Source organism: Melitaea cinxia, chromosome 21, assembly GCF_905220565.1.
Source record: "Melitaea cinxia chromosome 21, ilMelCinx1.1, whole genome shotgun sequence".
Taxonomy (NCBI): domain Eukaryota; kingdom Metazoa; phylum Arthropoda; class Insecta; order Lepidoptera; family Nymphalidae; genus Melitaea; species Melitaea cinxia.
The window spans coordinates 8,524,661-8,538,241 of NC_059414.1; the positions used below are offsets into that span (position 1 = coordinate 8,524,661).

Sequence of the window (13,581 nt, forward strand, 5' to 3'; positions counted from 1 at the left end):
GCTTTGAAATCTGATTAAAAATCTAAAATTTACATTTTAAGTATCTTGACATTATAAATCCAAGTATATTTTCTTCAATCATTTATTTCAAGTAAGAAATGGCCCATAAAAACAATTCATACAAACAAATACAACAAAAAATTTAAAATGTCACGATCATAGTTTACTTTTTTTATGAACTGTTTTAATTATACTATAACTATATAACTTATATAACTCTTTATTTAAATTAGTAAAAACTGAATTTTCTACAATATTTACTTCAAAAACAGTCAATTCAGGGGGTCTCTTGACATTTGGTGAATGGGCAACTACTGGCATATATAAGAGCAGGCAAAGGCTTTATGAATTGTACAGTGAAAAAGCCTATAATCATAGTGTATCGTTTGCTTCTTTTATAAGTGCCTACTCAAAAATGTTTAGAAGAGTATGTTCCATGGCAAAATCCTTGTATATTAAAGACAAAATAAGAAATGCGCATAATAAAATTAAAATGACATGGAACATAATTGCTTGTGAAAGTGGAAGAGTCACAGATCGCAGCTTCGATTTTAAGTTAAATGTCAATGATAAATTTGTTACCTCAGACCGAGAAGTTGCATCTGAGTTTGAAAAATTTTTCACTGACATTCCGCTTTCAACAACGCAATCACTTAATTCGTCTCCAGGCATTGCCGAATTTTTGCTAAAGAAAAACGTTAAAGAATGTAATGTAATATTTACATTTAAACCTGTAAACCCCAAAGATATAATAATAGCCTTCAGAAGCCTGGACGTCAAGAAAACAGCTGATCTATGGGGTTTATCTGTAAAAGTCGTTAGTTCGATAATTGATGTTGTCGCACCTCATCTAGCTACTATATTTAATGGCTGTATAGAACATGGTGTGTTTCCTGATCTAATGAAACACAGTAAAGTAATTCCTATTTTTAAATCAGGCAGTACCCTAGATCCTAATAATTTCAGACCAATTTCAGTACTCCCAACATTTAGTAAAATTTTTGAAAAAATCATCCTCGGGCAAATGTTATCGCATTTTAATGCACACAATCTACTACATAAGAAACAGTTTGGTTTTACAAAAGGTCGCTCCACAACAGATGCTAGTGTTGAGCTAATTAGAAATATTTTTGAGGCATGGGAGAGGTCGCAGGATGCTCTTGGGATATTCTGTGACTTATCCAAGGCCTTTGATTGTGTGCACCATGAGACGTTGATCAGGAAACTGCATCATTATGGGATTAGAGATAGGGCACTCAGCCTCCTGAATTCCTATTTGAATAATAGAATACAGAGGGTTGATGTAAATGGTAAGAGATCTCCTGGGGCTCCTCTGGATATGGGGGTTCCACAGGGCTCTATCCTTGGCCCATTTCTCTTCCTTATTTACATAAATGATTTGCCATTTTTTGTACAGGACAAGCATGAGATAGTATTGTTCGCTGATGACACTTCACTTATTTTTAAGGTGAAACGTAATTTACTTATGTACGACGATGTAAACGATGCTCTCTCAAAGGTTGTCTACTGGTTTGATTCAAATAATTTATTATTAAATAACAAAAAAACAAAATTAATAAAATTCACGACACCTAATGTTAAACTTGTTGATAATGGTGTAGAATTGGGAGGAGAGATGTTAAAACCGGTGGAGTCCACTAAATTCCTAGGCATCACTATAGATTCGAAATTGCGGTGGGATCTTCATGTTGAGGGGATAGCGAATAGGCTCAGCTCTGCAGCGTTCGCGGTTAAAAAAATTAGACTTATTACTGACGTAGATACAGCTCGCGTAGTATATTTTAGTTATTTCCATAGCATTATGTCATATGGAATCTTATTATGGGGAAATGCAGCTACTGTCAATACTATTTTTGTCCTGCAGAAAAGAGCTATTCGTGCAATTTATAGTTTAGGCCCTAGAGTATCATTAAGAGATAAGTTTAAAGAAATAAAAATATTGACTGTTGCTTCTCAATATGTGTACGAAAATGTTATGTATGTTCATAAAAATATACACGAATTTCCCAGGAATTGCGACATGCATAGCATTAATACTAGGAACAAACATAAACTTGTAGTGCCTGTAACTCGCTTACGCCGAGTCAGTAATTCCTTTTATGGACAATGTATACGCTTATACAACAGGCTCCCAGAAAACGTTCAAAAAGCTTCTATTGCTAAATTTAAAAAAATTGTGAAAAAACGATTGTGTAGTAAAGGATATTATTCGATTAATGATTTTCTAGAAGACAGTACGCCTTGGGAATGATGTGATCGCTTCCAGGCTATTTCAACTTATAAAATTATTGTTCAATTCGATTTGCTTTGGGAAAAAAAACATTACTGTAAAAAAAAATGATATTAGTCCCGCTGAGTTTCTTCCGCCAGTTCTTCTCAGGTCAGAGGCTTCTTCTTTCCGAACTGGTAGTAGACTCATGACGTTCAGTAAGAAATTGTAATAATTTTATGCTGAATAAAATATTTTGAATTTGAATTTGAATAATTCATCGTGTTTTATTTCTATTTTTTATTTTTATTTTTTGTATTAATATTTAGTCATTGTCTGCAATGTTTGTGACGTCCCAAATAAATATATTTTTCTTTCTTTCTTCCTTCTTTCAATTTTCCAATTACAGTAATAGTAATACACATACACTACACATATAATAGAATGGTAGGAAAGTCAAAACTGTACATTGAATATTTTTTTAAAAGAATACTTGGGGTGTGATCTACAATCGATACCGAAGCCAAAAATATAATTTTTAGAATTTTTGTCTGTTTGTCTGTTTATCTGTATGTATGTCCGGGATAAACTCAAAAATTACCGCATGGATTTACTTCAAATTTCGCACGAATATTATACGAAGTCGGGTCAACATATAGGCTACATATTATCACGCTATCACCTACGGGGAACGAGCAATGAACCTTTATTTCCTCAACGCATTCTGTAACAACGTGTAATCTAACGACGCATATTTGAATGTTTTTGTTATTATGTTAATAACCATGCTATATAAGCTAGCTTCACACTATAAAAATCACGCAATATAAGTTATTAAGCCGGTAAACATAATTAAATGAATATAAGTAGATAAGACAATTTTAAAGCAGCGCCATCTATGAGATTGTTCTGTAGATATGAAATGTAAAGAAGAAACGGGTAAATGAATGTTATTTTAAAAGGTATAATCGTAGGTATTTTTTGTGCTGTATAGCGTTCACGAAGACGACGTCGTGGGCAGCAGCTAGTAAATAAATAAAAATGCAAATAAAAATAAAATAATTAACTATGTTTTCATTATATTAAAACTAACACAAGTAATAACAATTTTATAATAATAATAGCCTTTATTTAAATAATCTTATAAAATTATTTTTAACATACTATTGTATAAATACATTTATAAATATATATATATTAGCGTACGGCTCACCTGATGGTAAGAGATTACCGTAGCTTATAGACACCTGCAACACCAGAAGCATCGAAAGCGCATTGCCGACCCAATCCCCAATCCCCCCCCCCCCCCCAGGAGCTCTGGTCACCTTACTCACCAACAGGAACACAATACTGCTTGAAAACAGTATTATTTTGCTGTGATCTTCTGTAAGGTCGAGGTACTACCCCAGTCGGGCTGCTCCATATTTTGAGCAGGAAATTCCTGCTGTGCCCTACCTCAGATGCTCCAAATTTTTTTTTTTAAGTTTTCAGATCGATCTGCCAGCGAAACTAACGTTGTCCTTTAATCTGCATGACATTAAACCTTAGGGTGGCAACCGTGGCTGACCGTACATAAAAGCAAAATATGCCATGGATTGTACCTGTTGCGCTGGCGGTTGCGGGTTCCATCCCCGCACATGACAAACATTTGTATTGGCCATACAGGTGTTTGCCGTGGTCTGGGTGTTTGTGCAGTCCTAGTGGGTCTCCCTACCGTGCCTCGGAGAGCACGTTAAGCCGTCGGTCCCGGTTGTTATCATGTACACCTCATAGCGATCGTTACCCATAGTAGGGAATATATCCACCAACCCGCATTGGAGCAGCGTGGTGGATTAAGCTCTGATCCTTCTCCTACATGGGGAAAGAGGCCTATGCCCAGTAGTGGGATATTACAGGCTGAAGCGTATTATAAGACCAAAATCATGACAAGTGACTGCAGGTTACCAAGTAGAAAACCAAATCCATTTGTACGATTTTATTTTGTATTACCCACACATTAGGAAATTCTAAACATTTTTTAATATCATATCAAAAATCGACCGTTCCAGCGGGGATCGAACCTGCATCTCCGACTGACTGTGTCGGTGCTCTAGCCAATTAAACTATGGAACGATGTACCCGCTAGATCAAAATTTGACCCGCTCGGGATACGTATGTATTTGTATTTAAAAACAAATGTTTGAAAATAAAATTACCCTACTACGAATACTGTTCACAGTTTCTTCATTCTTACATTTTTTATTATACTAAACTCGTTGACAAGCGTGCTCGTTTGACCTAATTTAAAGTTTGTTTTTTTTTCTTGGGGAAGGAGAAATCTCCAAAATGATGCCCAGCTAGTGGGGAACAGCCGGGGTTATGTGGGATTTTTTAAATATAAATTATAGAGTAGTATCCCTTCCGTCTTTTCGGACTTCAAATAACCCTATTGTAGTCACTCATTTCATCTGCCAACTTAACAGTCTTTTCATCTACATCGAACACGTCCGTCCACGCGATACCATTTTTGTACGAATTCCAAAGTAAATAGACTTCATTTCTGTAAAATACTAACAATTTATTCATTACAGAATTTTTATCTGATCTATCGTTCCATCTTGAAATGTTGTTTTTGGCTAACTATGTATGACAGATTTTTAATGGAAGCCTAATCAATTATCTAATAGTAAAATCTTAAATAAAAAACTATTTTATTTAAAAAAAAAAGTAATATAATTAATAGTAGGTGTTAGATATTGATATTTGAGATTATTATCAAATGATAAGGATAACTATGCAATTAAAATGATAAATATTATCGACAGTACCTTTTATTTATGTTGTGGTAAAGGTATTATAAACAGGATTCGGTTTAAAGATTAGTCAGTGTGTGTGAAAGATGTGGCTAGTGACAATTTGCCTAGTCGCATTCGCGGCCCAACGGGTAAGAAAATTACTAATATATATTTTTAGTACGAAAATTGCTTTTTACAATTGGCAGCTGTTATTTCGTCTCCCAGTAAACGATAGAAAGTAAAAAAAATAGAATTCTTTAAGAACAGGATGACAGAACAATTAATCTGCCTGACCTGCGATACATGCAATAACGAAGGAATCAAGGAACAGATCATACGTTCCTGTTATTTTTATAGATATTAGCGTGTGCTGAAATATCTACGTGTTTAATTTAACGTTGTTCGGATAGCTCTAACGAAATTTCTTTTAGAATTTACCTTATTCAATTTAATAACAATATTTTTAACGCGTGGGCGCGTTGGCGTAACGGTCACAGCACTGGTTTGTTGCTGTTGCGCTGGCGATTGCGGGTTCGATCCCCGCACATGACAAACATTTGTATTGGCCATAAATATATTTGCCGTGGTCTGGGTGTTTGTGCAGGTTCCGGTTGTTATCATGTATACCTGATAGCGATCGTTACTCATAGTAGGGAATATATCCGCCAACCCGCATTAGAGCAGCGTGGTGGATTAAGCTCTGATCCTTCTCCTACATGGGGACAGAGGCCTATGTCCAGCTGTGGGATATTACATTCTAAATTTTTATATATTACAGGTCTCAGCCCAGTATGAACCAGTATACATAGAAAATGCCGACCCTGAAGGTAATGGTAATACATGATTATTTTCATAACAAACGAGAATACATCGACTTTAAGCAACTTAAAAAAAAGAGGAGGTTCTTAATTCGGCTATATTTTTTTATGTACTTATGTTACCTCATAACTTTTGACTGGGTAGTCCGATTTCGATATTTATTTATTTTTTTAATCGAAAGGTGCTGCGTGTCAGTGAAATTTAAATATTTTCCCATTTAAATATAATTAAGATCTGAGAAGTACATTTTGAATTATCGCTAATAATGCGTATTTGCTGGACTATTTTTTCATCGACCGATCTTCTTAATCTTAATATATATAAATTACGCGTCACGTTGTTTGTCCCCGATGGAGTACTACTTAACCGATTTTAATGAAATTTGCACACCGTTTGCACTTCGATCCAACTTGAAAGATATTATATTTTATTCCGATATAAATAATTATTATATTCACAAAAAACGTAAGGAATTCGTTAGGCCAGATAGTATATACCTATATTATATAAATTACGCGTCACGTTGTGTGTCCGCGACGGAATAACTACTTAACCGATTTAAATGGAATTTGCACACCGCGTGCAACTGGATCCAACTTGAAAGATAGGATTAATTTTATTTTGACACATGTAATTATTATATTTAAGAAAATATAAGGTGGTACGAAGGTCGCCAGATCAGCTAGTATTATATTATATATCTCATAACTTTTTACTGGATGTACTGATTTTGATCATTTTTTCCTTAATCGAAAACTAGAGAGTGTTAATCGATGTAATTGAAGTTGGTTTTTTTTTCGTTCGTAAGTAAATACAATTATATTTTTTTAGAAACCTTGTCCTAACAACAACGAACACAAAATATAATTATACAATTTAATGCAGTCGTAAAGAAATTCAGCGATTAATTTTTACTTATATATCTAAATGAAAAGAAACGTACGTAACAAATTATTTAAAAGTACCTACTTAAATTATTTATCAATTTTATCCACGATCTGTGATTTTTTTTAATCAGATTTTTTTATTTTTGTCGGTTGATCCGACAAACAGATATGAAAACTTGATAAAAATAATAATGATGACTACTACAACAGATTTTAATTTAGGTGTAATTAATTTAATCTCTTTCGTCACCTAATTGTCAGAATTATTGTTATTACTTATACCATACAAATACCGTTTTCCGCGAATGCTTTTAGCGATAGATCACAGTATACTTAGTACATACTTAAATTTTATTATGAGTATCGTACATCAGGTAAAAGTCTTAATATGTTTTTATTTTAATACGAAACATATCTGCAGATCTAATAGACACGTCTTTACTAAGGGGTATAACTTACAACCCCTTTTCATTCCCTTCAAGATATTATTTTTGAAGTGAAACTTTATGTATCTTTTTATGTAATATGCTTTCGAATAATAAGCTTTAGCTAATAATTTCTTTTTAATCAGTCTGTCAACCATAAAATGTTATTTTATAAATATCTTTAGGTTAGAAATCTAAAGATCCCTTTTTTTATTTGTGTGAACACTTATTTAAGTATAGCGAACGCATAAGATTTAAGATAAATCTAAACAAAAATAATTCTTATCCTTACAGGGGCACAGTCTCGTATCGTATCTGGTTGGGAGGCACAACCAGGTCAGCACCCTCACCAAGTTTCCCTACGGATGGTTAACAGATTAGGAACTGTAACTGGCTGCGGAGGAAATGTTATTCACAGAGAATGGCTACTGACTGCAGCTCACTGTACTGCTTCGTGAGTATTAAAAGAAATATTGTTGACAGTACATGGTATGTACATATCACAAGTCAAGTAAAATGTGACTGTGTCGCACTCTTACGCGGGCCTTTGCAACGATACCGATAACGTTACCTCTGACGTCACTAAATAAAGATGTTTTTACTAACACCCCTTAGACGTTTTTAGGCGTTACACACCTCCCATACATTTATGTCTTTGTTTATTTATCGTGACGCATTTCCGTTTCATTAAATTTCAAATCACAACTATTGACGATGACATCTACATCTGATAGTATCTATATTTTTTTTTGTCTTATCAGTTTTAAGTACATAATATTAAAACTTAAAATTTTTACTTCAATGTATCATAATGGGAATGGTCTGTTTATAATATTATCAATGATATATTTCAGCCAAGTTTCATTGATAGTACGCGCTGGACTTGTCCACATGACCCGTCCTGAAATGATGTTAGAGACTAACGAGTACTACGTCTATCCCACATTCGACGCCTCAAGACCACTCGAGGTGCAACTTGATGACATATCACTTGTCAAGCTACAACAACCATTAATATATTCCGGTAAGTTTTTCTGTCGATACATTCTAATACTAATACAATTAAACGAAATAGTTTTATGGTTGGAAGTGTTGGAACACACCAACCTTCAATTCAATCTGCTTAGGTTCTAAAGTCCAGTTCGTGAAGGTATCACCAAGATAGCAGAATATATCCTGTTCAAAATTTGGAACAGCCCGAGTGGAGAAGTACCTCAATCTTACAGTAAAATAATAGCTGTATATGTGCTTTTAAGCAGTGTTGTGTAGTAAGTAAGCTGACCAGAAGAACTCTTGGTTGGATTAGGGTTAGCAATACGCTTGCGATGCTTCCGATGTTTTAGGCGTTTATAGGCTACTACCAACCGGTGAGCGATTGTTTGCCAACTTAGTTGTATAACAAAAGTTCTGTTATGGGCTATAAAAGATCTCGCTACGTTCTTTATCATAAATGAAATAATACTGCTAGTATTACAATAAATCTGCCCAACCTGGGTCATGTTCCAGTATATTTAAGCCCATTCTCGATTGGCTAATAAAAGACAATACTTACGTACCTGCTGATGTTATAGCCGTTGTAAAAAATATCAGCGTTATTTCAAATATGTCAACACTAAGTAAACGTTGTATTTGCAGAAAACTTACGTTCGATTCGTGTACAACCTTCATCAGATGCATTCAGAAACTATGATACACAGGTTGTTCGTGCAAGTGGTTTTGGCAGAACATGGACTGGCGGTATGTATAATTTTACTCGTCATTTAAATATACTTCACGATCGACAACTTTATGTGCTCTCCAGCAGATGATCACAACATTTTCACACAATAATTTTACAATTACTGAAACACACACTTCAATATTAAAGAAACTTCGGTATTTTAGCATCAGAAAAGTAAAAATTATTAAAAAAAATGGAATAAATAAATTAATAGATTATTAAAATTGATTACGAATTAGTAATTTCACATAACTTTTTCTCAGGTTCTCAATCTGCGCACCTCATGTGGGTTTACCTAAGGTCAATTAGCAACCAAGCTTGTGCAAACATTTTCACGACTAGGTACGTCTCAGCAACTACAATCTGTGCGAGATTCTACAATGTGACTTCACAATCCATCTGCCAGGTAAAATAATACATTTTTATTTTTTTATAAAATATCAAGAATTAATAATAAAATAAAACTTACCATTTCAATGAGCAATCTATTCAAATAAATAAAATTGGAGTGTCTGTTTGTAATATTAAAATGGCAGCTACTTATTATATAGGATGGATGTATACACGGTACATATTCCAAAATAACATTTTTTACAATTTTTGTCTGTCCGTCTGTCTGTCTGTTTGTTCCAGCTAATCTCTGAAACGGCGAGACCGATTTTAACGGGACTTTCACTGGGTAGCTGATGTAATAAGGAGTAACTTAGGCTACTTTTATTTAAGAAATTTATTGATTTTGTAACTCTGCGAACTAAACAATATATTTTTCAATTCCACGTGGCTAAAGATGCGGGCACAGCTAGTCCACAATAAAACAGCTAGTAGACGTTACGCACGTTTACTAGCAGATTTATTAATTTAATTCGATTAGACCAACATCGAACAACAACAAAAACAGTCTGTAAACATTTTATTACTAGGTTAAAACTTCCTCTAAATAGGTAGAATGTTTCGAGCTTAATCTGTCACTGAAAACGCTCACTAAGACACTTTATGTGGGACTTATAAAGCCATACACAAAGAGCAGAAACAAATATAAAAAACAATTGCCAAAGTTATTAACAGTAAAAAAATTTAAACTTATGTAGGGAGACAGCGGCGGACCATTGGTGCATGTGTCTTCTGATAACGAGCCGATCCTGATCGGTATAAGCTCGTTCGTTGCGGGTAATCCCCAAGGCTGCCACTCCGGCCTTCCTGGCGGTAAATATCTATGTCGTCATTAATTTTGTACTTGTTAAGATTATAATTAATCGTGAAAAAATTCTTAGTATATGTATAAATAAATTATTGTTCAAATTTCACTCTGTATTCAAAAGGTTAAAGAAATACGAATTGGTAAGGAAAAGCTACCGACATGGGCGTACCCAGGTTCTGAGCCAGGGGGGGGCAAATCAAATTTTACTCGTATAAGCACCTAGTCAAATAAATAAACATAAAGTAAAATAGGTAATTATTTATTTAAATTCTTTGGGAAAGTTTTAGATTAGGTAAAACCGAATTTCGAGACCGTGGGGGGAAGAGGGGGAGAGGGTGGGGAACGCTACCCCTGGTACCACTGTCACACCTCAGAACCCCATGGTTATGGAGATATCCATGGTTAAAGTTTTGAGGTTAGAAGAAGAATTTCGAAAGTTAGAGGAACGCTTGGCTCCGGCGCTGCGGGAAGTGCAGCCCTTCCGCCCTTGCGTGCGAAAGCACGCTCACTCCTGCTCCGTTCCGCAGCGGAGCCGGCTGCCGCTCCTCTACGCATTCGTTCGCGCGCTTTCGCACGGCGGGCGAGGGCTGCCCTCCCTCCGCGCCTCCGCGGCACACAAAAAAAACACTCTAGGGGTAGGACAGACCAAGACCACGTGGACAGTGGGGTGCTCCGATTCGGTTTTGGGGTATTTTTCGAATTTCTAAACCTATATTCTAGCACGCAATGTTACCAATTTTATTAGAATATTATGCCTGACGCGTTATTTTGTTTAAAAGTGTCGATTTGTCACACAATGCAAACAGTACGAGCTCAAAGGTATTATAATAGCTTTAAATTCTTCTTCTAACCTCAAAACTTTAACCATGGATATCTCCATAACCATGGGGTTTTGAGGTGTGACAGTGTTACCTTGTATAGATTCCCCTACACCCTCCACTCTCCACACCCAAAAACCCCATAATTCAGATTTTCTAATTCGGTTTTACCTAGTCTAGATCTTAGCCAAATTCTTTAATTATAAAATTCTCACAAAAAAAGTTCCGAATATCCATTTTCATTCAACGTTTTATTATTGTTCAACAGAATATGTACATATACGTATTATCAGAATACAATAACTCAGTAACACAGTATCTACCAATATTTTTAATATACCTACTTTGAATTAATATTTTTCATCACCAAAGCCCGTTGTGCTCTTTCAAAACAATTACATGTCAAATAAATGCAAGCCTTTCGTACTCTCTCCCACCGTAGCGGCACATCACGTCGAGCAAGACGAGCGCTCGCCGTGGCTCGGCTAGATTCGGTAATGTTCGTGTGCCGTGTCGGCGCGGAGCCGAAGCGGCCACGGACCGAGCCACTGGCAAGCGAGCGCGGCGTTTGCCTACAGGCTGCTAGCAAGTAGAATAGGTGCGCCGCGCGATTTTTAAAAGTATAAAATTATTCCAAATGGCAAATAAAAACTTTTATCGACAATAGTAGATAGTTAGTAGGGAGGTTAACAAAATCCAGGGGGGGGCAGCTGCCCCTCTTTGCCCCCCCCTGGGTACGCCCATGGCTACCGACAACATTTATTTTTGCGTTGTTTTGACATACGTTAAAAATAAATAGTTAATTTAAAAGAAAGTAAATACTACAGGCTTTTAAATTAACATGTGACGTTTTTAAGTATAGGAACCAGGCTTAAGAATACTTTCATTCTAGAAAAACACACACAATACTGTTTTAATTACATTCACTCGAATGATTATGTTAACTTTTATCTGTAGGTCAACAACTTAAGTAATAAAATTAAATAGTAACTAAGTTATTCAGAAAAAATATATTTCATTTCAGCTTTCATACGTCCTGGACCTTTCCATGAATGGTTTACTCAGATCACTGGAATAGATTTTAATAATCTGAAAGAAGATATTGAGCCAACTACTGTTGCTCCTACGACACCCAGTCCCAGCCCTACCACACCTTCTCCTACCACACCTTCTCCTACCACACCTCCCCCTACCACAGCACCTCCTACAGTCCCTAGTACGCTTCCTCCTACGACTACTTCCCCACCCACCAGTACGACGACTACTTCCCCACCCACCAGTACGACAACTCCTCCAACAACTACTCCAGACCCTGATGAAGACGACATAGATGATCCAGAACTTTCTGAACTTCTCAAGCGCTTAGAAGTTATAGTGAAAGTGAAAGTCAGACTTAGTAAATACAAAAATAATAAAGAGGAAAACATGGTTCTTGTTGAGTAAATGTAATCACACAAGATGAAAGAGTATATTGTATTGTGCAAGTATAAAATATTTAAAATAAAATAACTGCTTATAATAGATTTTTTTTTTAATTTCATTTCATTTACTTTTACTATACATTAAGCTTTATACCAAGACCAAGAAATTAAAGTAAAAAATATTAGAAAATGAAAAGCTTAAGCAAAATACATTTATTTATTTATTTATTAATACTTTATTGGACACAAGAAAATACATTTTAAAACGATTAGATATAAAAACAAATAGTGTATGCAAAGGCGGCCTTATCGCTTTTAGCGATCGCTTCCAGGCAACCTTTAATAAAAGTAGTATAGAAAGAATAAATCGGTAATAGTGCGCAATTAACAACGCATGTTTATTACACATAATTAAATCAATTTATAACACTAAACATAGTTATACAATACAATATCCAAACATTTAAACGGTATATACCTTTTTTTTACGTGGGGAAAATCCTTCATGGATACCCTCCAGCGCGGGAGCGCCAGAGGGTTATGTCAGACTCCTACCGACTAAAAAACCAGCACGTGTGAGTAGTCGTCCGTCTGGGTAGGGCGAGATGGGGTCGCGCTAACATTCGCCACCTCAAACGGTATATACCTACATCAACATATAGGTACATACATATGTAAATACATACAAAATATATTTATACAAACATACAAATAAAAACAATATACCAATAGAATACATGTAAAAATTATGTAAGAGTTAAGTAGTATTTGTGCAACCGATTCTTAAAAATATTTATAAATATTTATAGACTCTGCTTGACGGATGTTAGTGGGCAGGGAATTCCAAAGTTTGATCACTTTAGTGGTGAAAGAACTACCATACGCATTAGTGATTAAGGCGACAAAGAGGTACTAAAGCAAGTTATTACTACGGGAACGCAAGTTTATAGTCAGTGTCATGTCCTAAAAAAAAAACCAAACATTAATTATGTTGACTAGTTGTTTAAAAAATTATAAGCTTTAGTAGGACACCCCATCCTGTCCTAATTTTTCCAGATTTACCCTAATTTTGAAGATTCACCTAATAAAAAAAGAATTCCAGTCAAATCCGGATTTTCTTTTTTCTTATTTATTTATTTATACTTTATTGTACACCACAACCACATTAAACACATTCCTTTAAAAACATTTACAGACTGTAAAAGTGTGGAGTACAATGGGCGGAGTTATGGCTATTTAGCCATTTCTTCCAGACAACCCAATTAAAGGAAGGATAAATTTAATAAAAA

General features: G+C 35.2%; 1 protein-coding gene across 1 annotated transcript; it reads left to right on the forward strand.

The window, feature by feature from the left end:
- Positions 1–493: 493 nt before the first annotated feature.
- LOC123664291 (serine protease 3-like) lies at positions 494–12,392 on the forward strand. The gene is made up of 9 exons (XM_045598882.1): positions 494–668; positions 747–916; positions 5,783–5,837; positions 7,430–7,589; positions 7,990–8,159; positions 8,771–8,872; positions 9,119–9,261; positions 9,944–10,058; positions 11,896–12,392. The coding sequence occupies exons 1-9, from the start codon at positions 494–496 to the stop codon at positions 12,312–12,314; spliced, it is 1,509 nt and encodes a 502-aa protein (XP_045454838.1). The 3' UTR covers positions 12,315–12,392.
- The last annotated feature ends 1,189 nt before the right edge of the window (positions 12,393–13,581 follow it).